At 54.1% G+C, this 23380-nt stretch overlaps 7 protein-coding genes across 7 annotated transcripts; 2 read left to right on the top strand and 5 right to left on the bottom strand.

Moving 5' to 3' along the window:
• Window positions 1-1482: 1482 nt before the first annotated feature.
• PG986_007376 (uncharacterized protein) lies at window positions 1483-3472 on the top strand (the record flags this gene model as incomplete). Its single annotated transcript, XM_066843598.1, has 6 exons — window positions 1483-1496; window positions 1564-1812; window positions 1875-2503; window positions 2580-2871; window positions 2929-3032; window positions 3135-3472. 6 exons carry the CDS (start codon window positions 1483-1485, stop codon window positions 3470-3472), a joined length of 1626 nt encoding a protein of 541 aa, XP_066699710.1.
• A 260-nt stretch (window positions 3473-3732) lies between these two features.
• PG986_007375 (uncharacterized protein) lies at window positions 3733-4813 on the bottom strand (the record flags this gene model as incomplete). The annotated part of the gene is made up of 4 exons (XM_066843597.1): window positions 3733-4120; window positions 4197-4322; window positions 4395-4473; window positions 4681-4813. 4 exons carry the CDS (start codon window positions 4811-4813, stop codon window positions 3733-3735), a joined length of 726 nt encoding a protein of 241 aa, XP_066699709.1.
• Window positions 4814-6098: 1285 nt separating this feature from the next.
• Window positions 6099-7794, bottom strand: PG986_007374 (uncharacterized protein; the record flags this gene model as incomplete). The annotated part of the gene is made up of 3 exons (XM_066843596.1): window positions 6099-6644; window positions 6703-7429; window positions 7493-7794. 3 exons carry the CDS (start codon window positions 7792-7794, stop codon window positions 6099-6101), a joined length of 1575 nt encoding a protein of 524 aa, XP_066699708.1.
• Window positions 7795-11954: 4160 nt separating this feature from the next.
• Window positions 11955-12829, bottom strand: PG986_007373 (uncharacterized protein; the record flags this gene model as incomplete). Its single annotated transcript, XM_066843595.1, has 4 exons — window positions 11955-12092; window positions 12240-12405; window positions 12484-12721; window positions 12820-12829. 4 exons carry the CDS (start codon window positions 12827-12829, stop codon window positions 11955-11957), a joined length of 552 nt encoding a protein of 183 aa, XP_066699707.1.
• A 2953-nt stretch (window positions 12830-15782) lies between these two features.
• On the bottom strand, window positions 15783-16898 carry PG986_007372 (proteasome subunit alpha type 6 protein; the record flags this gene model as incomplete). The annotated part of the gene is made up of 5 exons (XM_066843594.1): window positions 15783-16169; window positions 16245-16457; window positions 16541-16635; window positions 16752-16814; window positions 16892-16898. 5 exons carry the CDS (start codon window positions 16896-16898, stop codon window positions 15783-15785), a joined length of 765 nt encoding a protein of 254 aa, XP_066699706.1.
• Window positions 16899-17763: 865 nt separating this feature from the next.
• On the top strand, window positions 17764-18954 carry PG986_007371 (proteasome subunit alpha type 6; the record flags this gene model as incomplete). The annotated part of the gene is made up of 1 exon (XM_066843593.1): window positions 17764-18954. The coding sequence occupies one exon, from the start codon at window positions 17764-17766 to the stop codon at window positions 18952-18954; it is 1191 nt and encodes a 396-aa protein (XP_066699705.1).
• A 710-nt stretch (window positions 18955-19664) lies between these two features.
• PG986_007370 (uncharacterized protein) lies at window positions 19665-20903 on the bottom strand (the record flags this gene model as incomplete). Its single annotated transcript, XM_066843592.1, has 1 exon — window positions 19665-20903. The coding sequence occupies one exon, from the start codon at window positions 20901-20903 to the stop codon at window positions 19665-19667; it is 1239 nt and encodes a 412-aa protein (XP_066699704.1).
• Window positions 20904-23380: the final 2477 nt, after the last annotated feature.

Below are 23380 nucleotides of genomic sequence, written 5' to 3'. Positions count from 1 at the left end.
ACGGTGTTTCTTTTGCAGGCTCGTTGGCGTTAAGTGGCGGCGCTCCTGCTGGGCCGGTTGGACGAGAACCCGCATGATATGCCACGACCTCCGTTGTAAATTTAGAAAAAAGTCATTCATGAACCTAATAGACACTATTTTTCCCATGGCCTGGTTCTGGTTCCGGCTCCTCCAGCCAGGTGGGTGACAAAAATAAAAAGACTACAAAAGGGCGGTTAGAGGTAGAAGAGAGAGCAGGTAGAGAAAGGTGGTAGGTAGTGGGTCCTAGAAACACAGAAATCCCGGTGGTATTCTGCCAAGTGCCAGTCTGAGGAAGCGGCTCTTGGTCCGTGGCCTCGGTGGAACTCAATTTGATGAAGCCAAGGCCGCGACGTGATTCAGCGAGTCCCAAAATGGCCCAGGACGAAATTGGTTCGAATTGAGAGCGGCCGGCGCGTTTGGCGAAGGGACAGCAGCCGGGGGGGGGGATTTCTCTCATACATGCTTACTTCTTACTTACCTAACTCACATCCCGACAAGTTGCAACAAGCAACAAGCGACAACTACGTCAGGAATAGACTTTGACCAACTCAATCTGGAACCAGGCAAGGCGATCTATCTGCTGCTCTCCCCAATCTCCTCTCGGTCCTCAGCTATTATGGAGGCTTTCTGGAGACGTATGGAGGCATCTTGGTCTCTCCGCGTCGGGGGTGGGTAATTATCGGGCCTGCATCTTACTGTTGGTGCTCCAGATAAAACAAAAAGGGCCGTTTACACAGCCCGGGGAATCGCAATCTGGGCATCGACAACCAAACACTCGTGGCACCCGGCAAGCAATGCAACGCAACCTCGACTGCTCGACCACCACTGGCAACTTGGCAGGCCCGAATGCGCGCTCGGCCAACATGGCAGCATCGCTCCCCGCCGTCTGTCATGCGCAGCCCACGGCTCGAGACGAGAGGAAAACTGCCTGCTTGGAATTTCTTGTCTAGCCGGCCTTGGCGGGAACCACCCCCCAGGAAGCGCGCCCCAGAGAGGCCCCATACTTCTGTTAGTGACGCCGACAAAGGGGCCCCAAGGAGTCCCAAGGAGCCGTAACCAAGAAACCAAGAACCCGCTGGACGACCTGCCTCCCAGCTGCCCACCCAGCTTCTTGCCCAGCTCACTCAGCTGCCCACCCAGCTGGTCGGCTTCCCCAGGCCTGGGGCAACGTCACTCCAGGTCTTGGATATCCCCATCTCCAGTCGAGAAGGCCCGAATCGAAGCAGTACATAAGCACTTCGATATGGCGCTTTGGGTCAAGATCATCATGGCCTTTCACCTCTGTCCCCGTGCCTCCCTCGCTTCTCTCTTCTCTGCTTCTCCCCGTCTCTTCTTAAACTCGGCTCTTTCCCCCGACCAAGTCTGCTGTGCGTTCACTGCTTCTTGATATCACCCCTTCAAAAAAAAAAACCCCGCTTCTGCCCTCGAGAGAACCAATGAGATCGACCTGAGTGCGGCAACATGCTTGGCAAGAAGTACGCGAAAAGACTACCATAGCATACTGCACCCTCGCCTCAGCACTGTTACTGACGCATTTTGCAGATCTATCCGCATCAATGGCGCCGACTGTGGTGTCGAGGCCATCTTCCTGGGAGCCGTAACCTCCCTGGGAGGTTTCCTCTTCGGCTACGACACTGGTCAGATTTCGGGCATGCTGTTGTTCACAGACTTCATCAACCGCTTCGGCCAACGGCAGGCCGATGGCACCATGGGCTGGGTCCCTATCATCCAGTCGCTCCTAGTTTCTCTGATGAGCATAGGAACTCTGATCGGTGCCCTGTCCGGCGCATAGTAAGTCGTCCCGGCAGTGTCCAGACCTCGCGACCTTGCACTCCATACTAACCTCAATACAGCACGGCTGACTGGTGGGGTCGAAGAAGAAGCTTGAGCTTCGGCGTCTGCATCTACATCATCGGCAACATTATCCAGATCACAGCCATGGACAGCTGGGTTCATATGATGATGGGTCGGTTCGTCGGCGGTCTGGGCGTTGGCAACCTCTCCATCGGCGTCCCCATGTTCCAGTCGGAATGTTCCCCTAAAGAGATCCGTGGAGCTGTCGTCGCCTCCTACCAGCTGATGATTACCATCGGTATCCTGATTTCCAACATCATCAACTACGGTGTGCGCAACATCCAGGAGTCGGAGGCTTCGTGGCGCATCGTCATCGGCCTGGGTATCCTCTTCTCCATCCCCCTCGGCTTGGGGGTGTTGCTCGTCCCCGAATCCCCGCGCTGGCTTGCCAGCCGGAATGACTGGGATGGTGCCCGTATTGCCATGGCTAGGCTTCGCGGCGTCAAGGACGACCCCAACAACCAGTTTGTAGAAAACGACCTGAAGGAGATGTACGATGTCATCGAGAAAGAGTCTCGCACAGGCAAAGGAACCTGGGCAGAATGCTTCACAGGGTCCTCCGGTCTCCCCAAGATCCTCTACCGTACCGTGCTGGGATTCCTCATTCAGTTTCTTCAACAATGGACAGGTAAGCGTCCACCCTCCTGCCCCCCCCAGCCAGTACATCGAATCTGTGACGAGAGGCTGATCAACCATGTTTCAAGGCGTCAACTACTTCTTCTACTATGGCGCCACCATCTTCAAGAGTGCGGGCATTGCCGACCCCATCCAGACACAGCTCATCCTTGGTGCTGTGAACGTGGTCATGACCTTCTATGGTTTGTACGTTGTCGAGAAGTACGGTCGCCGCTGGCCTCTTTTCCTGGGCGCCCTCTGGCAAGCTGCATGGCTGTTGATCTTCGCCGCTATCGGCACTGCCCTGCCCCCGGAGGCAAACAAGGTTTCCGGTATTGTCATGATTGTCTCGGCTTGCATGTACATCGCCTCCTTTGCAGGGTAAGTTCTTCCCCCGTCCACGAACATACTCAACTGTTTCCTAACATGCACCAATAGTACTTGGGGACCTATGGCCTGGGTCGTCATTGGCGAAAGCTTCCCAGTCCGAACGCGGGCTAAGCAGGCTTCTTTCGCGACTGCTGGAAACTGGCTTGGAAATTGTAAGTATTACTCCTCTCCTCCCCTGACGATGAAAAAGACGTCCATGGCCATGTCCTATTTGGATATAAGGAACCGTAGCTAACTAAGACGCCCTCTTCCAGTCATGATCTCCTTCCTGACCCCTCTGGCCACCAGCGGCATTTCGTACGCCTATGGCTTCGTCTTCGTCGGCACCAACATCGCGGCCGCGCTGCTCGTCTGGTTTTTCCTGTTCGAGTCGCGGGCGCTGAGCCTGGAGCACGTCGACCTCATGTACAGCACGGAGAACCTGAAGCCGTGGGCCTCGCACAAGTGGGTGCCGCCGGGATACGTCACGCGCGAGCAGCGCGACGAAGTCGAGACCTCGGAGAAGGGCAGCGATCCCGTCACGGACCACATCGACAGCGTCTCGGACGACAACAACAACAAGACGGCCGATACGAGGATCGACACCGTATAAGGGTATTGGCAGGAGGAGGAGGAGCATGTGCGCTGACCATGAACCGCGACTCAGCCAAGCCGGGCTGGGCTGCAGGAGGCAATTCCGTATCAAGGCGGCCAGATGTTTTCCATGTATATATATCAGCCTTGTATCTTATATAAATTAAATATCGTATCGTTTGTCTCAAGGTCTTCCGAGACCTGAGGCGTACACAAAACATTATATGGCAACATGTGAGAACTCTGTCCAAACAACCGTTCCGGTCTCGAAAGCGGAAATCAGAACGATGCACCCTTTAGATTGTCCATGAAATTGGGATCCTTGAAAGGCACATTGGCACTGCCAAAGTCGGTGTTCTGGAGCGCGTCGCGGGCGGCCCCGGTCAGGCTCTCCCAAGCGACCAGGGGCTGCTCCCCGCCCCGTTTGTCGGTGGTGCCGAGCTGGTGGTTTACGGGCCAGGCGCTGAAGTAGCGGATCTTGGGGCGGGCGCCCCCGTCCAGCGGCATGGCGCTGCCGGTGACGGTGGTCCAGTCCCCGTGGCCCGAAGTCGACACGCCCAGAACCTGGGGGTTGGCGGTGGTTCTGGGGTGGTCGATCCAGACCACGACGCCCTCCCAATCGTGACGGTGGCCCAGGCCGGTCGAGGGGGAGTCCTTGGGCATGTACCTGTCATGGCCCGTGAGTCAGCACCAGGAGGGGGGGACATGGACAGAGTAGCGTGCCAGTCACAACGATGACTTACCAAGAGTACATGATGCCGAAGCGGGAACCGTACTCGGCCCCGCGGGCGTAGACTTGTCCGGGGCTGTTATCGCATTGCGAGCTGGAACCGCCGGACGGGTTGAGGCCGCCACTGGATATTGCAGATCTGTTAGAAACACGGTCTTGAAACGGCCTTCTTTGGTTATTTCCTTATTTTGACAAGAGGTAAATCACATACCTGGTATTTCCAGAAGCGTCCACGGCGGGATACGGATCGCAGCCATTCTCTACCAGCAACCAAGGCTTGAATTTCATGTCTGTTTTCAGAAGTCAACATTTGGATTCTGCTGGAAGTCGATGCGCGTGCATGATTTTCTATCCATGCAGGCGACGGCGTGTCTCGGCCACACGAGAAAGGGCGAGAGAGCAAAGACGGGAATTCTTACTGCAAACGATTCGTTAGTGACAGGACAGGCAGGGTTGTCAGAAGGTGTTTTCTTTTTACCAGGCATCGCCAAGGGCACCACCACTGGGGACGGTCTCGGGGAAACCAACGACGGCATCGTGGCCGATGACATTGCGGGCCTCAATAACGGGAGCGGCACCGGCGCCGGCGGTGGCGGCTGTGAGGTAGACCGTGAAGCGGTAGAAACGCATCTTTGGGGACGGTAAACGCTACAAGTCAGGTAGAGATGATGGACCGGGGGGGGTTTTCCTTCCTTTCTTTCGAAGCAGTCGCCGGGTCTTTATGCCGAGTATGTCCACGGGGTCTTCTTGCAGTCCCCATCCCCATCCCCATCAATAATCCAATGGAATTGGCGTGCCGAGCATCTCTCGGGTTTAACTCCCCGAATGCCAGTGAAAAGTGTCGAAAGGGTCGATCATTTTTTTGGGGCGCTCGCAGAGATGGTCGCATCGTAATGTTACCAGGGATTGTTCGTGCTCCATAAAACCCCATCACGCAGGGGTTTCCATCCAACCCGGCACCAAGGACGGATGGTGGGAATGAATACAGAAGGAGCAGAAGCGAGCGGCAACGGCTAGCAGGCTCTGTAGTCGGTGGTTGGTTGGCGTTTCAACATGGCCCGTCAGATGCCGGCCTCAGGTTATGTAAATGAAGTAAGCCAATGTCTGCCCTTACGTCGTGTGTTATTGTATATTATCAATACTAACCATCCATCAAAAGCCTGGCAATCTCCAGTTCTTCGCCCTGCAGGAGAAGAGGGAAGCTTCCTAAAAAGGACCCGCTTCCGATGGATTCCAATGTGACGTATCAATCTCGCAGCAGGGGCGCACAACCCGGCTTTTGGCCGATCCTTCTGCACGACCAGATGGATGGGCTCGTAGGAAAAGGAGACAACGATAAACTACAGAACCGGACAACCGGACAACTGTCGCGTCTGCTCTGCATCTGTCCGCTACCAAGATGAGGCGCACATACATCCTGTAGCCCTCTCGCTTATTTTTACTACAGCTGGCCCCGCCTGGATCTGTTCCATCCCTACCTTGTGCCAAATGTCGTCCCCGGCTAGGCGTTGAGGAGCTTCTTGGCGTACGTACGTTCACCGGAGGCGGCCAATATGTAAAAGAGCCTACTTCGCCCCAGCTCATAACCCCATTGTGCAGGCTAAAGGGGCACGTTGCGTGTGACTAGTCCAACAGAAGCCCGCGGGGCTTCGGATCGCGGTTAGCAAATCACTCGGGGTGAAGATGCCTCCATATTCATTCGGAGCCGGGAAGGTTTTTGACATGCATCTTTTCGTAACTTATCGGATGAGAGCCCAAAATGGTAGTAGGCCAGGAAACTCTGAGCTAGGTAAAACAATTTATGGTAGCAAGGAAGAGGACTGTGATTTCTATGGCTAGTTATGTAGACCCAAGAACAGATCTTATGAAACAAGAAGTGCCAGGGTAGCCCCTTCAGTCACGGAGAAGCACGCAATTAATGAGCGTTGCGGGATTTCTGCAGCCGGTAGAAGCCAAAGCCAATAACCCAAACCATGACCTCAACCATGGCCAGGAAGGGGGCGAAGATGGCGCCGCGAATGACGACAAAGCCACTTACGATACAGAAAATAATAGGGACAATCATGTAGGGCTTGTACGGCCTGTGCAGATCAGGCTCGCGGAAACGGAGGAGGATGGCGCCGAGTACGGTCAAGAAGAACCAGGAGTTGTCTCCAAGGCCGGCAAAGGTGAGAAGGTCCCGGAAGTTACCAAAGAGAATGTACAGAGACGTGAGAATCGTGGACAGGATCGTGGCGTTCAGAGGTGCGTCCGACGAGCTGGGGTCCACCGTCTCCTTGGGCCGGAGGCCAACGGATCCGAGCATGGAGAAGCAGCGAGGGAACCAGCCCTTCCTCGATGCAGCTACGGTCATTCTACCAGAAACGAATGCGTTACCCAGGAGGGATCCAGCCACAACAAGGCAGATCAAAACGGCCGCTACGGTGCCAGCCGCCGGGCCAAGCAGTCGACCGACTGCAGTCTATTAATTCAAGGTTAGTACCTCTTCACTCGGACCGCCATCCCACAGGCAAACTTACCACTGCTACACTATCTGTAGAAGACACAACGCTCCAGGGAAGCAAGATGTAGTAGGCCGCATTGGCCGCAATGAAGCAACCGATGATGGTCGGGATGGCCGTGTTAATCGCGAGAGGCAGCTGGCGAGCAGGCGACGACAGCTCGGCCGATACGTAGATGGCCTTGTCCCATCCACAATACGCCCACAGAGCACCGTACAGAGCAGCGGAGAAATGGCCGAGGATCTCCCATGACGACAGGTCATCCCAAGGGACTGTGCTACCATCAGGGGCCACGGTGGTTCGGTAGGCAAACCACGACTTGGAGTACCAATCGCCACCGCCGACATCCTTGTCTTTGTCAGCCAAATGGATTGCCACGACGGCGATGCCAGCGCCGACGATGCATGCTATGGCGACAAATTTGATGAAGACGAAGAAGTTGTTCAGTCGTGTGCTGGCCTTGGTGCTGATGGAGTTGGCCACGTTGATGACAACCAAGATGGAGATGGCGAGCAGCTTGTGCCCCAGCGTCTCAGCTTGGTCCGTGACGCCGATGGCCGAGTAGATGCTCTCGACGAAGACGATGCTCAGGATAGCAAGCGTCGCGGGCATGCCGGCGACAATCCAGGTCCAGCCGGCCAGGAAGCCATAGACCTCGCCGAACATGTACTGAAGGTAAGGCTGGACACCTCCTTCGCCTGGGATGGCCGTGCCCAGCTCGGCCATGGTCATGGCGCCGGTCCAGCTGTATTTTTGAGTGTTAGCAACGATGGGGCCAAGCGGGCCAAGGAGAAGAGACTGCACTCACGCCAAGACTCCGGCGGCGATCCATGCGAGCAGCGCCACGGCGGGCGAGGGCGAATTGGTATCAATGACACCGGGCGAGGTGAAGACGCCGCTTCCAATCACGATACTGACGACAATGGCAAAGGCCTCCTTGGCGCCAAGGTTGGGGGTGAAGGCGCCGCGGGTGGGTTTGGGGTCAACACGGAGACCCCTCTCGCTGCTGCTGCTGCTGTTGTTGTTGTTGTTCTCGCTGGCGTGCTCGCGCGGGCCTGCAAGCAGGGGCTGCGTGGCGTCGGCCTGAGCATCTCTAGAGGGCGGCATCATTGGCTGTGGGCAACTGCGGCTAGGACAAACAAGAAGAAACGACGACTGGTGTTTACTGGGATCGCGTGGGACACGAGTCAACCATAAACATATTTATATACGAAGACAGGAGAATCACAGACTGCCGAGAAGAGGTTGAGTTGGAGATGGGGTCCGCGCCATGGAAGAGGCAAGTGGAGACCTCCACCGGCTTATCCGCTGCCTCCGTCGTTACATCAATTGATCGATTTAGGTAAGAATCCACCACTACCTACCAGTTGACCACCGCCAGCTCTCTAGGCCCTCTCCAGGTCTTCAGGCCCCCCAAGTCTTCAGGTCCCCAGGCAGCAATCGCCAGTCGATGATCTATCAAACCCTCAATCGTCATGGCCTACGTACACGCGATGTTTTTACGTTTGATGGTGTGGCGACGAGGTGCGCAGCATCAGGCAAGGCCTACCGTTTACACTTACCGAAGGACAACTGCCACTGATGGACGGGGCATACCTAAAGTCAGTACCAACATTGAGGAAAGGCTGGAATGTTAGCACTGAAGGTCCAGATCCACCACGCCCGCTAGGGACGGCAGGTTCCAGGTCTTGTATTGCCTCGGCCATGGCGTCATGGAAGAAGCGTCGGCGGCCATCTCCATTCGTTTCGTATAATACATAACCTCCATCTCATCCTATAGATCTATCTTATCTAATACTTTATCGTATAAGCAAGCGGCCACGCAGTCCACTGCGACCCGCTATATCTTCATCTTGAACTCTGATAAGAGCGAATGGTGGGTGAAGCACCCGCCATCCGGCCCATTCCCCGTTCAACTAGTCCGCCTCGTCCTCGGCATTCACTCTCGTAGGCCCGGGGAGATACCGACGAACCAAACCTACCCTCAAGTCCCAAACTCTATCTCAATTCGCTATATCGCGAGAGGTCTCCTGGATCAACGTCTACTCCGGCACCCATCCTTGGCAAAAGCGTCCCCCTGACGCGAGCAGAGGCTCGGATTCACAGAGTCATTGCCTCTTAACCCGTGGCAACCGTTGCGAAATGAATACCCCAATATCGGGGAGAAGAAATCTCCCAAGGTAACATGTGATTTTGCTCCGCGAGAAGTTGATTCTGACAAGACAATTACCGACATGCCATCTTGGTCAATGTCGGTGCATCGGCTTTTGCCCCAGTGGTATGATCAACAGCGAGACCAGGTCTGGGCATTCTCGCACTCATAACCATGTTGTCCTAGGGACAGACAAGTCGTCCTTGAATTCGCCTTGTCCCACTTATGCATGTTTGTCGGGATCAATGAGCATGAGATCGCAGCTCCGGATATGAGAGCATAGGCCTCGCCCTACGCTGGCTACCAGGTCGTAGCATATTGACACCCGATGACGCAGGCGAGCTGATCTTCAGAGCGAACCTAGACGACCCCCCATTTGCAGGCATACGTATGGGCAACTCTTCGAAGCCCTGAGACTCGCACGTCACGATACGAATAGCCTTGAAGACGTCAGCCTTGTGCTGCATGCGGAGTGCCTCGTCAAGATGCTGCATTACACACACCTAACCCCGTGGACCGCGCCTTCAAGAGGTTCGGCATGCAGCGGTAAAACGTCTCGCTCTACATGCTGGGCTGGGAAGCGGATGGATATTGGCGTAGTTGCAGCCAGCCCCTGTACGAACCTATCAGCGATACTATCAGGGAGCCAGATATATCCTCGGTCAATGGTGGCCAATATCCCACCAGAAAGACATCGTTGTCACCATAGGAGACGCTCAAGATCTGGCGCGTTGGCTGTGCGCCCCCACAGTTGTGCTTGATGGAAGTCGGGATCTACGGACCACACAATCTTACCAAGTTCAGACCGCACGCGTACGCCAGCCAGATGTCCCAACTGTACGACGGCATCAGCTGTGTTCGAAGGTCAATCTTTGCTACTGAAGGCACCTTGCTACGTGGGAAAAGGGGGACCAGGCAAACCTACAGAGGAACAGAGGAAGGCCATTTTCCTCGAGACGATTTTGGGGAGAGCGCCCTGTAGAAGGGCAGTCAACCCACCCGCGCCCCTGGGGGAAAGGCCAAGGCCACACTCTGCAAAAGAAGCAATGCGAGTAGCCTTGTGCCGGGATGGCGTAGCCTTGGCGATCTTGAAAGGGTTCAGGAGAGCCGCGCGCGTATCTGGCTATGGCCAAGCCACCAACACTTGGCTGCACAGAGCTTTGTTTACTCCACTGGCAGCCAGTTAGATGCCGTTATAATCACATACATACATATTCGATAATTTCGTTGTCAATTTGGGCCTCCCGCTAGTCAGGTCTCACAGTCTCTGCCGATCGCCGAGGAAAAGGAAGAAAAAGGCGGGAAGTGACATGGCTGCCGCCCTCCTGGACCTTGCTCCTTACTGCAGCACCTTTGAGGAGACCGGGCGACTACTTTCTTCCCAACGCAGCAGCCAACAGGCGAGGCAGGGTCGATTCCAGAAGCTAGGTCCATCAAGCAAACCGGTATGAGGGCTCTCTAATGATAACTGGATTGCAGTCCGCGATTGGCCAACCGGCTTTGGTTCCGAATCATCTGCTGCAACTCATGTTGCTCCAGGCTCTACGGCCCTTCAAATGAACAATACCCCCCCAAAAAAAGGAAAAAAAGAAAAAGAAAAAATATTTGAAAGCTCGTATGAGGTCCGAGTCAGTCCCGAGTCACCAGGGTTTTCTTAGTTCAACGAAGGCCTCTCGTCCCCCTCCCTCTCACTTCTTTTTCGGTTGCTCTTCCTTTTTCTCTTGAGGTGGTTCCAATTCCCCGTAGCGAGGCTTCTAGGGCCCCCCACGCAGCCCCATTTCGATAGTCGTCATTCTAGCGTTAAGTCTGATAGAAAAGAAGGGGCTATGATATAGTACGGAGGTACATCCTACTACCAGCCCCCTCTCCTTCGTAATGTATTTCTCTAGGGCAGTGTTTCTGCAGCCAAGTCTAAGTACCGGTCTGGCAGTTTGTTTTTGTGCAGCAAAGGCGATTCGAACTAGCAATGCCAGCTGAAAGAAATGTGTTCCCGCAATCCGTTGCTCCTCCTCCCTAGTCACGTTTTCCTAGCTTCTGAACTAAGGAGTTGCACATTTATCCTTTCTACAGTTGTAGGTGGATGACGTATAGTGCCTAGGCACGAACTGGCCTAGACAGCAAGAGGGTCTATGCTTCCTACCGGCCAAGGCCCGTCATCTTTTAGCCGGATCCGGGGTCGGTCACGATAGTTGAACGATTCATGATAGTCACCCTCATTGGACCTTGACGCTATCGGTTGGGGCTAACCAAGGACACGACGCTCCGAGAGAGACATTCCAGACGAGAAGAAAGGAAGGAAGACAGAGACAGAGGGCAGGAGTGGAAGTAGGGAGTTTGGCAGCTTCTATTTTGACCGCTTTGCCGTCTAGTATGTGACAATAGCGGCCAAAGGTCGCCAGCGGCTGTGCCGCTGTGTACCATGTATTTTGAAATTGTAGAGTGACATGAAAGTGGCCTTCCTCTGCTCCAGGCAGGTCCGATCCTCATTTTTCCCCGTCAGTCTGCCTATCTGCCTCCAAGGCTCCCCTTTAGATCAAGTTCATACACTACCATTGGTGCTGGTATGGCCCAGCCTACCTAGACACCCCAGGTCGTCCCGAAACAGAACCCATAACCAAGGAAAGTCGGAAAGGCGTACCTGAGCGCCCCAGGTTTTTGCCAATCGACGTCTCTAGCGAAGTATAAGAAGATATTATTGAAAGTAAAGAAAGAAATGAAGAAAGAAATGGAGGAAAGAAGGAAGGAAGAAATGGCATGTGCCGATCGACATGCCGCTCGCTGGCTTGATGGTATCATACAGGATAATATGGGGGTAGGGTTATTCTTTTCGTGTTATTCTTTTCGTGCTGTTCTTTTCGTGCTGTTCTTTTCGTGCTGTTCTTTTCGTGCTGTTCTTTTCGTGCTGTTCTTTTCGTGCTGTTCTTTTCGTGCTGTTCTTTTCGTGCTGTTCTTTTCGTGCTGTTCTTTTCGTGCTGTTCGTTGTTCGTGTTGTTGTGGTTGGAGGGCCAGCTCGACCAGGAGTTCATCCACTCAATAAACTTTTGGCTATGTAGGTGCGTACGTGGTGTTCCAGGCCACAATTATTCTGGTCGTTGACTAGAGGAGAGCCTCGGCCTCCTCAAGTCGTTCGAGGACGCGAGCGTCTCCAGCGCTGCACTGCTCGCACACTCGGGTCTTCGGCCGTCCAGCGGCCCAAGGAAATGTCGGAGACTTGCAGTTCATTGTAGATCATCTCGTCTGTTATTTGAGCCAGCTCCTAGAAGGGAGGTCATCAGGATAAGTTAGTGGTTCTATTTCTGTAGTATCCCTTGACAAGATCCACACCGATACTAGTCGAGGGAAGGGAGGCTTGGCAGGACTAATACGGGGGACAATGATGGAGAGGAGGGGGGGGGTGTCGCACATTTCGCAACTGCTCATCGCAGGCTCGTAGTTGCCGCCGGTTCGACGAGCTCGGCCGGCCTCCTTGAAGAACCTGCCCCCGGTTCTGGATCCATCCTTGTGCTGCTGCTTGACGAAGATAGATCTTCTGGGCTTCGTGGCGGCGGGCGTAGGCATCGAGTAAAACTCTAACGTGGGTTCTCGCAGTCAGTCATGGTCCGAAGTAGAAGACATACGCCCCTTATGCGATGTTGGATTGGACGCACTGTTTCAGTTCCGCTTTCCGCTGCTCTTCTTCGCCGCCAGAAGTCTGCGGTACCGAGGTATCCGCGGCGCAGTTGAGGATGTGCTGGCCGTCCAGTGCACACTGCCGAAGCGCAGCATACCCATCGAGGTGGTAGTCTTCCGTTTCCACGGGGTCTGTCGGCGCTGCTGCGATGTAGTATTGCAGGGTTCTGAAGTCGGAAAGCACTTCGGCAACACGCGCTGTCCGGTACTCGTTGACTGTGGCCACGGTCGTTAGGAAGATGCCCATACCCGGTGGCGCTTGTCCAGCCCCAAATTGGGCAACGGCGGCGGGAGTCTTGGTACACAGCACTTACATCCGTCCATTTTGGGTTTCACTGTCGTGGTTCTGGTTTTGTGGAAAGAAGGGGATGGTGCTTCCGGATCAGTCAAACCAACTGCCGGCGATGCCAATGATGGTTTAGGGGGGGAGGTCGCGCAGTGATTAGGGGATGTTGTTGTCTGTCCAGCTGTCAAAGTAGACCGAGCAACAGTGCAATGGGGTTTTTGGTGTTGAGCGAATGGGGTGACGAGCTGCGAGGCTGCATACAATGATTAGGGGAGCGTTTGGCGATATCAAAGAAGCTGGTCTATCCCAACGGTTGAAGAAGCGGCGGCGCCACGGGTCTTTTGTATAGACGATTCTACTGTCCATGATCAAGGAGTCTTACGGTAGAGGCTTTTTCTGGGTGGGCTTGGACTAGCCGATCATGTAGTTCACGACACGCGAGAAGCAGTTCCCGTGGGATGCCCCATAGGGTTGAGGCAATGGGACTGGGTAAAGTACACATTTCGTCGTCAGCTCCCGTGTCCCATCGCGTGCAGGAGAGGGACCGACCAATGGACCGGCCGTCTGGCAGGTCCGTAGGGATGATCCAGGTTGCATCATCTCAGCGCTGGCCGGCCTGAAGAGGTCAGATATGATTCCCGATTCGAGCAATACGTGCTTTCGCTCCCCTGTGCATACCCATCTATCCATACCGGATCTCTGGGTAGCCTGGGTAGCCTGGGTAGCCTAGGTAGCGCCGCATGCAGGCACAAGTATAAGTGCCAACCTGCCCTGCCTCACGACAGCTGCAGTGCTGCTGCAGGGACACGAAACATGCTGGATAGTGTCTTGGGTAGGCATAGTGTACCCGCTTATGGGGGCCAGCAGCAGCAACAGCAGTGTGCAGTCGAGTCACCTCTTGCACGGGAGGGACTCCGAGAGTGTAGGGCCGAGCCGGAAGGATACAGTATAGGCGGTTAGAGGCTCTCGCTCTCGTGTGTTGGGGCAGTGGGGGAAAAGGTGCATGCATGTGTGAGTGTTAATTAATTAACCGAAGTGAGTCTAGGGTAGCCTTAGCTGGGGGTGGCCTAGGGTAGGGTAGCCTAGATGGCAGGCCAGGGCCATACCGGACGGTCGGTAGAGCGGCGGACTGAGTAAGAAGAAGCCCTGTACTGCCGGTGTCCAACTGGTTGATCCAATACACCCGCCCGGTCGTTCACGAGGGGCAGGTATACATACGACACTACTTGACGCACCGCATACATACCTGACCTAAGGTACCTAGGTTAGGGCAGTACCTTAGATAGTCCCAACGGAAGCGACTACTAAAATAGACAGGAAAGTATTTACTGAGTAGGTAGTACTTACCTACTGAATGTATATACTTTACCTGCCTCTCCAAAGGAATCCATTAAATTAGATCCAGCACTTGCCTTCATGTTTCTTTTAACACCCGTACCCGACAACAGCAGCAGCGAAGAGACAGGGGGAAAGAAGAAGAAGAAGAAGAAGATGCTGACATGGTTCCTTCCCTAAGGCGATCATTCAGCTGCGCCCAAAAACGTGCCAGTCGTCGGTCTGAAGCGAACTCGGCCTGCGATTGGGCCAGCAGCCAACTCCGCCTATGCACGAGTTATCTCCTACCCGTCTGCCCCCGAAGTAGTCCCATTCGTGAGTTGTGTGGTCCAGCTGAAAGGGAGCCCATCCAAATTGCTGCGCCATCCTCAGCCAACGGTGTGTGTGCGAACCATTGTCACTCGGCACTTGCACAGTTTTTTTCTCTTTTCTTTTCCCCCCTTCCCCTTCTTCATCTGGAAGGACAAGCTGTTTCACCCGGTAACCTGCGTTTTCGGACATAGAAGCTATCGCCGCAAGTCACAGGAGGTAACCAACACACAGCCTCCATGCAGGTTTTAGCAGCAACACCTACCGAAGCACCCCCCTAAGAGTTCGACATGACTATTAATAGATTTGCCACGAAATCAAATCTCAATATAAGTGAGTATGCAATAAAAAAAAGAATAGAATAAAAGAAAAGAAAAGAAAAATTAGCATCAAGAATACTATTATCAATACTGTGAAAGCACTTTCCGAATTGGCATGCATGGAATGGCGACTCCTAGTGCAGCATTCGGTCGTATCAAAAACAGAAGATGAGATGAACTGTCTGCAGTTTGGGGTGTTCTGCTGTAACCAACGACCCATGGCTACGGGTCAGAGCTGGAGCTGAGCAATTGAGGCACCCAATGCCCGATATTCATTCGCGTAGGTAGGATTCTGACGGCTACTTTTACCGACACCAATTAGCTACACGGAGGTATGTATGTACTTAATCTGGGTCAGATTCGGTTCAGGCGGCTCCATCTCCCTAGTTGCCACCCCCATGCTGCATCAAGCGCGTAGACGACGCTGGACAGGGATTCACAGCCAACGTCGCCATCTGCATCGTGCATCCACGGACCTATATTGAGACATGCCATGTGTATGGGAGTGGGCATGCTTAGAAATGTTTGGTCTAACTGGATGCTGTCTAACTCTCTTGACGTCACTCTCTTAGTCGATTCGTTGCACGCCGTTCTCGGTGCCTCTAGCAACTGCAACAAAGTTCCTAATCATCCACCTCGGGTCCCGGACCAGAGCTGCAAAAGTCCAGAGGTTGGCAAAGACTGCGTATCATGCCCTCAGCAGCTGCCATCGAGGACCGCTGTGAGAAATTAACCCGGCACTTCAGCTCCAAACCCCGATGCATATCAGCATGATCATCGTGTGCGCTACCTCAACATCGCCACATTTCAGTTGCTCATCAGACAATTGAATCCCATATTGCACAACTACTGGGATATCGTGGATTACTAGTGACATAGGGGAGAAGCAGGGGGAGGCCCACCGCCATGACCCCGAGCCTCTCTCCCGATGCTGTTGCTGAAAAGAGTCAGCCAAATCGGCGTTGTTCCTGGCCTGAGTCGGCCGCACCGACCTGCACCGGGCTTACGCCATCAGCGCCTCTTCCGCCTAATCCTTCTCGGCGATTGCCTGTAATCTGTCATCAATCTCATCCTCCGTGAGTGTCCTGAATCCGGGGTTGGTGCCCTCCTTGCCGTCGCCTCGTGGACCTCCAACAATACCGATCTCAATCTCACCCTTCTTGAAGTCCATGCTGAGGACCGTGCTGAGCGTGGTGATGGCCATCTCCACAACATCCTCCCAGTTGCCCTCGGCACAATCCTTGTTCTTGAGCTTCTTCTCGAGGTGGTTGAGCGCTTCCTGCTGCTTCGGTCCTGCCGCCGTGCCCTTGTAGCCAACATAATATCCTGCTGGGTCGCACTTGAACAGTTGCGGTCCGAATTCAGTGTCGAGGGAAATCAATGTCGTCGCCACACCGTAGGGTCTCATGTAGGCCTGCAAATGGGCATGAGTTTAAGTCCCAATGAGGACGTACGGTGGAGTAAGAAAGTTCAGCTGCCAATTACTTACTCTTTGGGTGTAAACCTGGCTAATGTTGGCCAGTCTCTTGGACAAGACGTCGCAGGGCATCTCGTATCCGTACTTGTAACGGAACTCGGCAGCCTCACCCTGGGCACGCTGAGCAAACGCACGAGCATCCGCAATAGAGCCGGTCATAACACAGCCAACAGATGGAGAGATCTGGAAGATGTGCGATACCGAGGATGGATCAATGAGCTTGTCCTGCGGAGTGACAATTGTATTAGCAACCGGTCCTATCCCGACGTAGCTGAAGGTCGGCGATGGCCTGGATCTAGCCAACTTACGGGGACCTTCTTCTGGGACAAGACGACAGCGCAATCTTTACCCCGAATGCCTATCGACATGATGTTTGCCGCCGTAATTGCTTTGAAGGCATACTCTGCGCGAAAGTGGGAGGTCAGCAAGACGTGACAAGCATGCCAATCGGCACCACTGAATTCGATCGTGGTTCAGGTGGGATCGATCGACTTTATTGGCTGATATCATGGAACATACCAACTTGGTACAATCGACCCTGCTCGGAGAAGATGGTGATGTGTCGGTCGAAACCTGCGCTGCCTAGATAGCAAGACGGGTGTTAGCATTGTAATAGGCTGGAGCGATTGTGGGATGGGACAGCTGAGGTGGCATCTTACCCGACATGGTGATGGATCGTAGGAGAGCGGATGCTGAATAGTTGGGCAGAGTGTTCTGTATTGAAGAGCAATCCTCCAAGACGAAGAAAGGGAGCGCTCTGAGTGCTGTCGTAGATTCGTGGTGGGTGCTTGATGGTCGATCGACGTCAAGGGAAGGTGGTGGTGGTTTGGAGTGACGATAGCTACTTCAGCCTTGCTTCGCCTGACTGGGGGTTGAGCTCCAGTGGACGCGTGCTGGAGCTTGCCTAACAGAGGTACCTACTTCTATGTACCGCCTCCTCCTCCTCCAGGATCCCAGCTCGGGTCCGTGCTTCCCTCGTGAACATTAGGTAAGCATTGGCCCGGCCACGCCCATGCCGTACTATTATTACCTAAGGTCAGGAGCTGGGCTTGCAAACTGCCCCGCCACAAAGTTTTGGAGGTTGGATGGATAAGGCATTGATTAGAGCGCGATTTCACGATAAGAACTCAAAATATAGATGGGACCTCAATAGCCTTGAAAATTCATTGGTAAATGCTGGACTTGAGATCAGTTCACACGATCCTGCACTAGCCGTCACGCCTCTACCACAAGCGCAAATTCGTCTAGATTATGCGATCCTGCTCAATCTTACTGCACCATCCGTTGTAGGCGACCAATTGAGGCTGTCTCAGTTTGTCTCCCTGATTCGCATTGATTTGGGCAAGTTCGGTCTCCACGTCTCCGAGCAACATCCCCCTACTGGAGCCAGCAAAGCCGTCCATCGATTTGCACGTCGCCGCCATTGGAACGGAGCAGTGGACACTGCATATTTGCCGGTCCTTTGCATTGCGCTGCGCATCTATTATCCTCTGCCCGCTATTGCTGGACTTGGTTTGTCCAATCTCCCATCATGTCGTCCTCGGTGCCTGCCTGGAAGCGATTGGGCCTCACTCTCAAACCTGCGTCATCTGAAAGCCACGGCGACTCAAACACCCCCTCCGCCGTCCTGCCTGTAAACGGCGCTAAAAGAAAACCTTCAGCTGCCCTTGCGTCGGATCATTCCAACAAAAAGTTGCGGACGGACACTTCGACTGCTTCAGCAGCGCCGGCGCACATTCCCAAGAGGCCCAAGGCCGTCTCTTTCGCTTCCGAGGCCCAGACTTCCTCGGGCACACCTACAGCGACGAAAGCGAAACCGGCAAGCACCAAGCAGAAGAAGGCTACTGCCCCCAAGCCCCTCAAGCCCCAGGCCAAAAAGCAGTCAAACGTCAATCTCCAGCCTTCAGTGGACTATCTGAGGCAGTGGCACACAGCCCGTGACCAGTGGAAGTTCAACAAGAATCATCAGACCAAGCTCCTCGAGAACGTGTTTGCCGACGGGGCGACTATTCCGGCCGTTGATATCAATCTATTCTATGAGTACATCCGAGACTTGAAAGGCCACGTCAGGACCCGCCTGCGGGAATCTGCGCAGCAGCTCAAGAGCGAGGATATGGAACAAGGGGCCCAGGTGTTTGCCAATTCTTCGAAAGAGGCGGCGCAGAGGAAGCAGAAGGAGTACGAGGAGGTTATCGCGGGCTTCATGCGAGAGGCGCGAGCACCAGAGAAGCGGCGGTTCGAGGAGGCGGAATATGTGCTTCGAACCGCGGATATGGAGATGCAACGGAGGGTGGTGAAACGGATGCGTGCTGAGATGGTCATCGAGGAGCTATCCGATGGCGAAGAAAGCACCGCGACCACCGCGACAACGAATACAAGCACTGCCACAGAGACAGGAGCCGCAGCTGCAGAGGACAGTGATGGCGACAAGCGTATGAAGCTCAATGATGGTTCCCAACAGAAAGTACCCAAGCGAACAAGAAAGACGCGCACTGCTGTGGTGGAGGATAGCAGCTCGTCGGACTCGGACTCGGACTCGGACTCGGACTCGGACGCGGACGCGGACGCGGATTCGAGCAGCAGCGATGAAAGCTCTTCGGATGACGAGGAGGGCGCGACTACCACTGCAGAACGGGATGAGGCCGAAACTTCCAGTAGCTCCTCTTCTTCTTCCTCGGAAGATGGCTCGGACACGGAGGAAGAAGACTCGGACGCGGAATGATGATGGAGAGTGGCCAGTTGGCTTGCGTCTCAGCCGACCCACGGGTGCGGTTCTTGTGATGATACATGTACTCGAACATCAGATTCGAATCAATTTGAAGGCTACGGTCGGTGGTCGGCACTTTATGTCACCAACTATGGTTCTTAATTTAGTGCCATATCTATAGAACGATACCCATCCGCACGGAAGGACGGCGGACCAATGCCCGTCGCCCCATCTCTTCTAGGTGTGAGCGTAGCGTATAGGATGAGAGTCGATATGGTCGTTGTCAGTCGAACGAGGTTCTCATGCTCAGCTAACTATCCGTCTGACCCACCTTTCACCCGATAGACTTGAGTCCGTATGGGCATGCATGTAGCACGAAGTACCGCAGAGTGTGTCGATCTGGCGGCTGGCCCCCGCCCGTGGCCTACTGTATGCAGCCTGTCCGCATCCTGGACCGAACCCCGTATATTTGATGTCGCAGCATAGAGTCACTAATATAGTGTCGCGCAAAGAGTTTGAATGGGAGAGGAGAACGTAGATCGTCTCGATATTTGTTTTGGCCTCGTTATAGAAGCTACCATCATATGAATGCATCATGACCGGAACGCCTTAAAGCTCAACCAATCAATGCCTCGAGCCCACAAGGGCGGAAGGCTCTCCAAAGCTGTATCCCAAGGGGTCCGCCGCCGCCAAACAATGCAATCAATGCAATTATTCAATCCAAATTAATTCCGCCAGCTCAGGAGCTGAGATGCCTCTAGAAAGCCGATTACGTCACCACCATCCTTGTCCACCACGGCCAACACGGAGTACTTGTCGCACTGCTCTTCGGTGGACGATACCATGTCCCTGATCCACTCCGCCGCCTGGGAGATGCGCGTGTCGGCCAACACGGTGATGCAGTCTCCCCTGTGGATTCCGAGGCCCGGCAGCTCGCTCAGCGGCAAGGCGAACTCGGTCGCCTCGAGCCGCCGGATTCGGCCCGGCGAGACAATCAGGTCGCTTGCGATCACCCAGCCAGTGGGCGAGTCGTACGCAACCTTCAGGACGTCGGCGCCTCGTATGTCTGCCGGCGTGCCGGATGCGCAGCATTGAGGGATGTCCCGTATCGGAACAGTGATGTCGCTGATTTTCCGGGGCTTTTGGATGGAAGCACCGATTGCGCCGCCGGGATGATTCCTCAGGAACACACTCGAGACGCTTGCATTGATCTCTTGTGCCGCAACAATGGCCAGCGCATCGCCGACAGCCAGCGCCACGGTGGTCGACGTGGTGGGCGCAGACACGCCGAAAGACGCCGTTTCCGATTCATGAATAGGCGCCGAGACGAGAATCATTGATGGTCGCTGTCTAATCAGCTCGCACGTGTCGGGTCTGGTGTGCGAAGTGAGAACAATTGTGGGAAGCGCCGCGTCGATGTGAGGAAGAAGCCCCAATAGCTCCGGCGTCTTTCCTGAGAAGGTGATGAAGAGTACGGTGTCAAGCTTTCCGATTTTACCCAAGTCGCCGTGAAGTGCCTCGGTAGGATGCAAATACGTAGCATGTACCCCCAGGCTGTTGAACGTAGCCACCAGTTTCTTTCCGATGTGTCCAGATTTCCCAACGCCAATGATGACCAATTTACCACGATCGCCCCCATGGCGCGTGATTGTTTCTACGGCAGCACCAAAACTGGCGCCTATCAGGCCATCTTTCTCGTACAATGTCGTTAGAGCGCGCAGAGCGGTTGCCTCAGTGTTGAGGACATGTATCGCGCCCGAGAGCCTCTCGTGCCGCTGCGACGACTCGGCACTCTGCTCTTTGGTGGGCTCGACGTCTTCGAGGCAAAGCTCTTGTATAGGCGAGCCCGGTACAGTGGTATTCGGGGTAGGAGGAGACGGGGGCGAGGGTGGTGGCACTAGTGGGCGCTGCGCTGCACCTAGCAGGAACACCGCGCTCGTCTGGACGGGATGGTGCTCGACCATGGTGTGTCGAATGTACCTGATTCGGCTGCTGACAAAATACGCGGAAACTCTGCTCCAGCTTGTACAGCTTGGGTCTTCCGTCTTTGTTCTAAATCGTCGATGTTGGTGCAAACAAGCACCTTGTATGGATCCGCGGCAGCTCGCGAAGCTTTAACCCCACATCATGGCCAGGTGTATTGTTCGCTGTTGACCATGTCTTGGTTGCTTGGGTGGGCGTATGCAGGGCTTTGTCAGATCTGGCACCAGAGCAGGGTGGAAACGGGGAGGAAGACAGTCGAAGTTGCTAGTGCGATATCCCAGCTCGGTCTTATTATGCTAGATCTATCCTCGGGACGGGTCGGAGCTGGGGCAGTCTGGGAAGAAGCGTATGAGGTTAGAATGTCATGGCAGAGATGGGAAGGGACTGTAGATGTAAACAGGGATCGGAAAGCAGGTCGACTCCATCAAAGACGTTAGCGACTAGGGTATCGGGGATCTGCAGGGTTGTATACTTGCCTAGTCAAAGTCTATATAGTATAGCCTCCCGATCTGTGCGAACAAGATTGATTAAGCTTAGACAAGGAAGATGGTCCCATAATCCTGGTGATGATTCATGACCAGCCTTAACAGAGGCCTACCCGGCTTACTGGTCGTCTCTGGAATGCGGGAGGCGTACGGGGCGTGGGAAGGAAAACGCCATCCAACGTGTAGAGACGCACTCGCAGAGGCTTGGAGGGTCTGTCCCCTTGACATTTGCTAGTTGGGATCTTGCGTGATCCTGACCTTTCCCAAACGGTGGGTTCGCATAGGGCATCCTTGGTTGCCCGTTGCCGGGGTGCACATCGAACAGACATGCAGAGATTTAGCAGGCCGCCCGTAAGTACCTGCCTGGCTGTATTCTTATCATTATCAAGTATGCAGATGGGCCGAATGCGACGCGTCCTGTGGGATACCCAGCACAGCTTGGGGCTCCAGGATTGGCTCCTCATGAGCCCCAGGGCCATCCATGGGTATAGCCAAGGGCAAGGGGCCAAGGGGCCTGCTCGTTGTGCTGTATCCAGGCTCTTGGCAGGTGGGTGACAAAAATAAAAAGACTGCAAAAGGGCGTGCATCGAAGTACCCCTGAATTGTCCCTCTATTTCGACGACTGCTCACCAACAGAAACAACGTTTTTAAAAATTAAAAAAAAATTTAAAAAAATTGTCGAAATACAGTCTTTTACTTAAATAGCCGTGACGAATTTCTTCTAAGATTTTTAAGTGTTTTTTTTGGATAGTGTTGTCGTTTCTGGTATGGCTTAAATGCGTTCGCGGTCTTTTTATTTTTGTCACCCACCTGGCTGCACTGCACTCCTCCACGGGGTAAAAGAGAAAAGGACCTTATTAGAGGTAGGAACTTGCGACGGGATACCGGCACCGGTCGGGTCTGATTCTGGAGGGAGTGCTGTGTTACCCATTTCCGGCCACCTCCTCGACAGCCATTGGTGGTGTCACTTTCTCGTTCACCGAGCGGGTTGCCTCCGACGCGGATTGGAGCAGACACCTCGCTGTGAAACACTACAGATGCCTACATGGGCAGTATACTTGGTACGATGGCCCGGATGGGATGTCCAACGTATGTAAACTTCACCATCCCTAATTGATGAAAGACCGCCGACCCTTCCGTGGAATGGACCGGTCTCGTGATTGATTTGACTGATACGGGGGATGAGGGGTGCCGCATCCAAGCAGCATGCTAGGTTAGTAGAGTGAGTGTTGGAACTTCATAGCAGCACGTATCGTATGGAGGGACGATAAGCAGACAGACCGCCAGATGCCGGATGATGGCCTTATCAAGCCATAGAGAGCGATGAATATCATCTGCAGTAATGGTCTGCAGTGTGGTAGCGCTACTGCATCCGCATGTTGCATCGGCCACCTGATCGTCGATGCGCTCAAAATCCGTGCCGACATGTAGGTAAGTACAACCTTTATTACACGCAGGCACATGGAGTTGCATGTTGTCGGCTCCTCCAGCAGGTCGGTCCAGGTAGGTAGGTCGTCGAAAGTTGAAACGTGTGTCCCTCCCTTTCTGAATCAGCAGGTGTACAAAACCACGCATTCATGTAGGTGGTAGCTGTGTCGTATCATCATTCTGTCCGTCTGTCTGTCTGTTTGTCGGGCGTCTGCCTGGGCACTTTAGCTAAGGTTAGGTAGGTACTTAACATAATAAACTGGAACTGATCGGATTGCCAGCGCCGTCCATCATAATCATACCTCACCTCACACATTGCGCGGTTACACGACCATCTACATAGCGTTTGTTTTTTCTTCTTCCTTTCCGACCACACACCACACCATTACACCACCACCACACCACCGCACCTCGCCTGCTTCATTTGTTCTTCAAAACTACACCACCTTTTGATATGATATGAGAAAAGCCGGCCGCATACGCTGGAACTTGAGAACGATTAATTCGCAAGCGGAACTGGGATTCGAAGCTGCCCACAGCCTAAA

The sequence above is a fragment of the Apiospora aurea genome, assembly GCF_038362705.1.
Source record: "Apiospora aurea strain CBS 24483 chromosome Unknown utg000005l_segment0_segment0, whole genome shotgun sequence".
In the NCBI taxonomy this organism is placed as follows: domain Eukaryota; kingdom Fungi; phylum Ascomycota; class Sordariomycetes; order Amphisphaeriales; family Apiosporaceae; genus Apiospora; species Apiospora aurea.
This window is presented reverse-complemented; position numbering and strand designations above follow the sequence as displayed.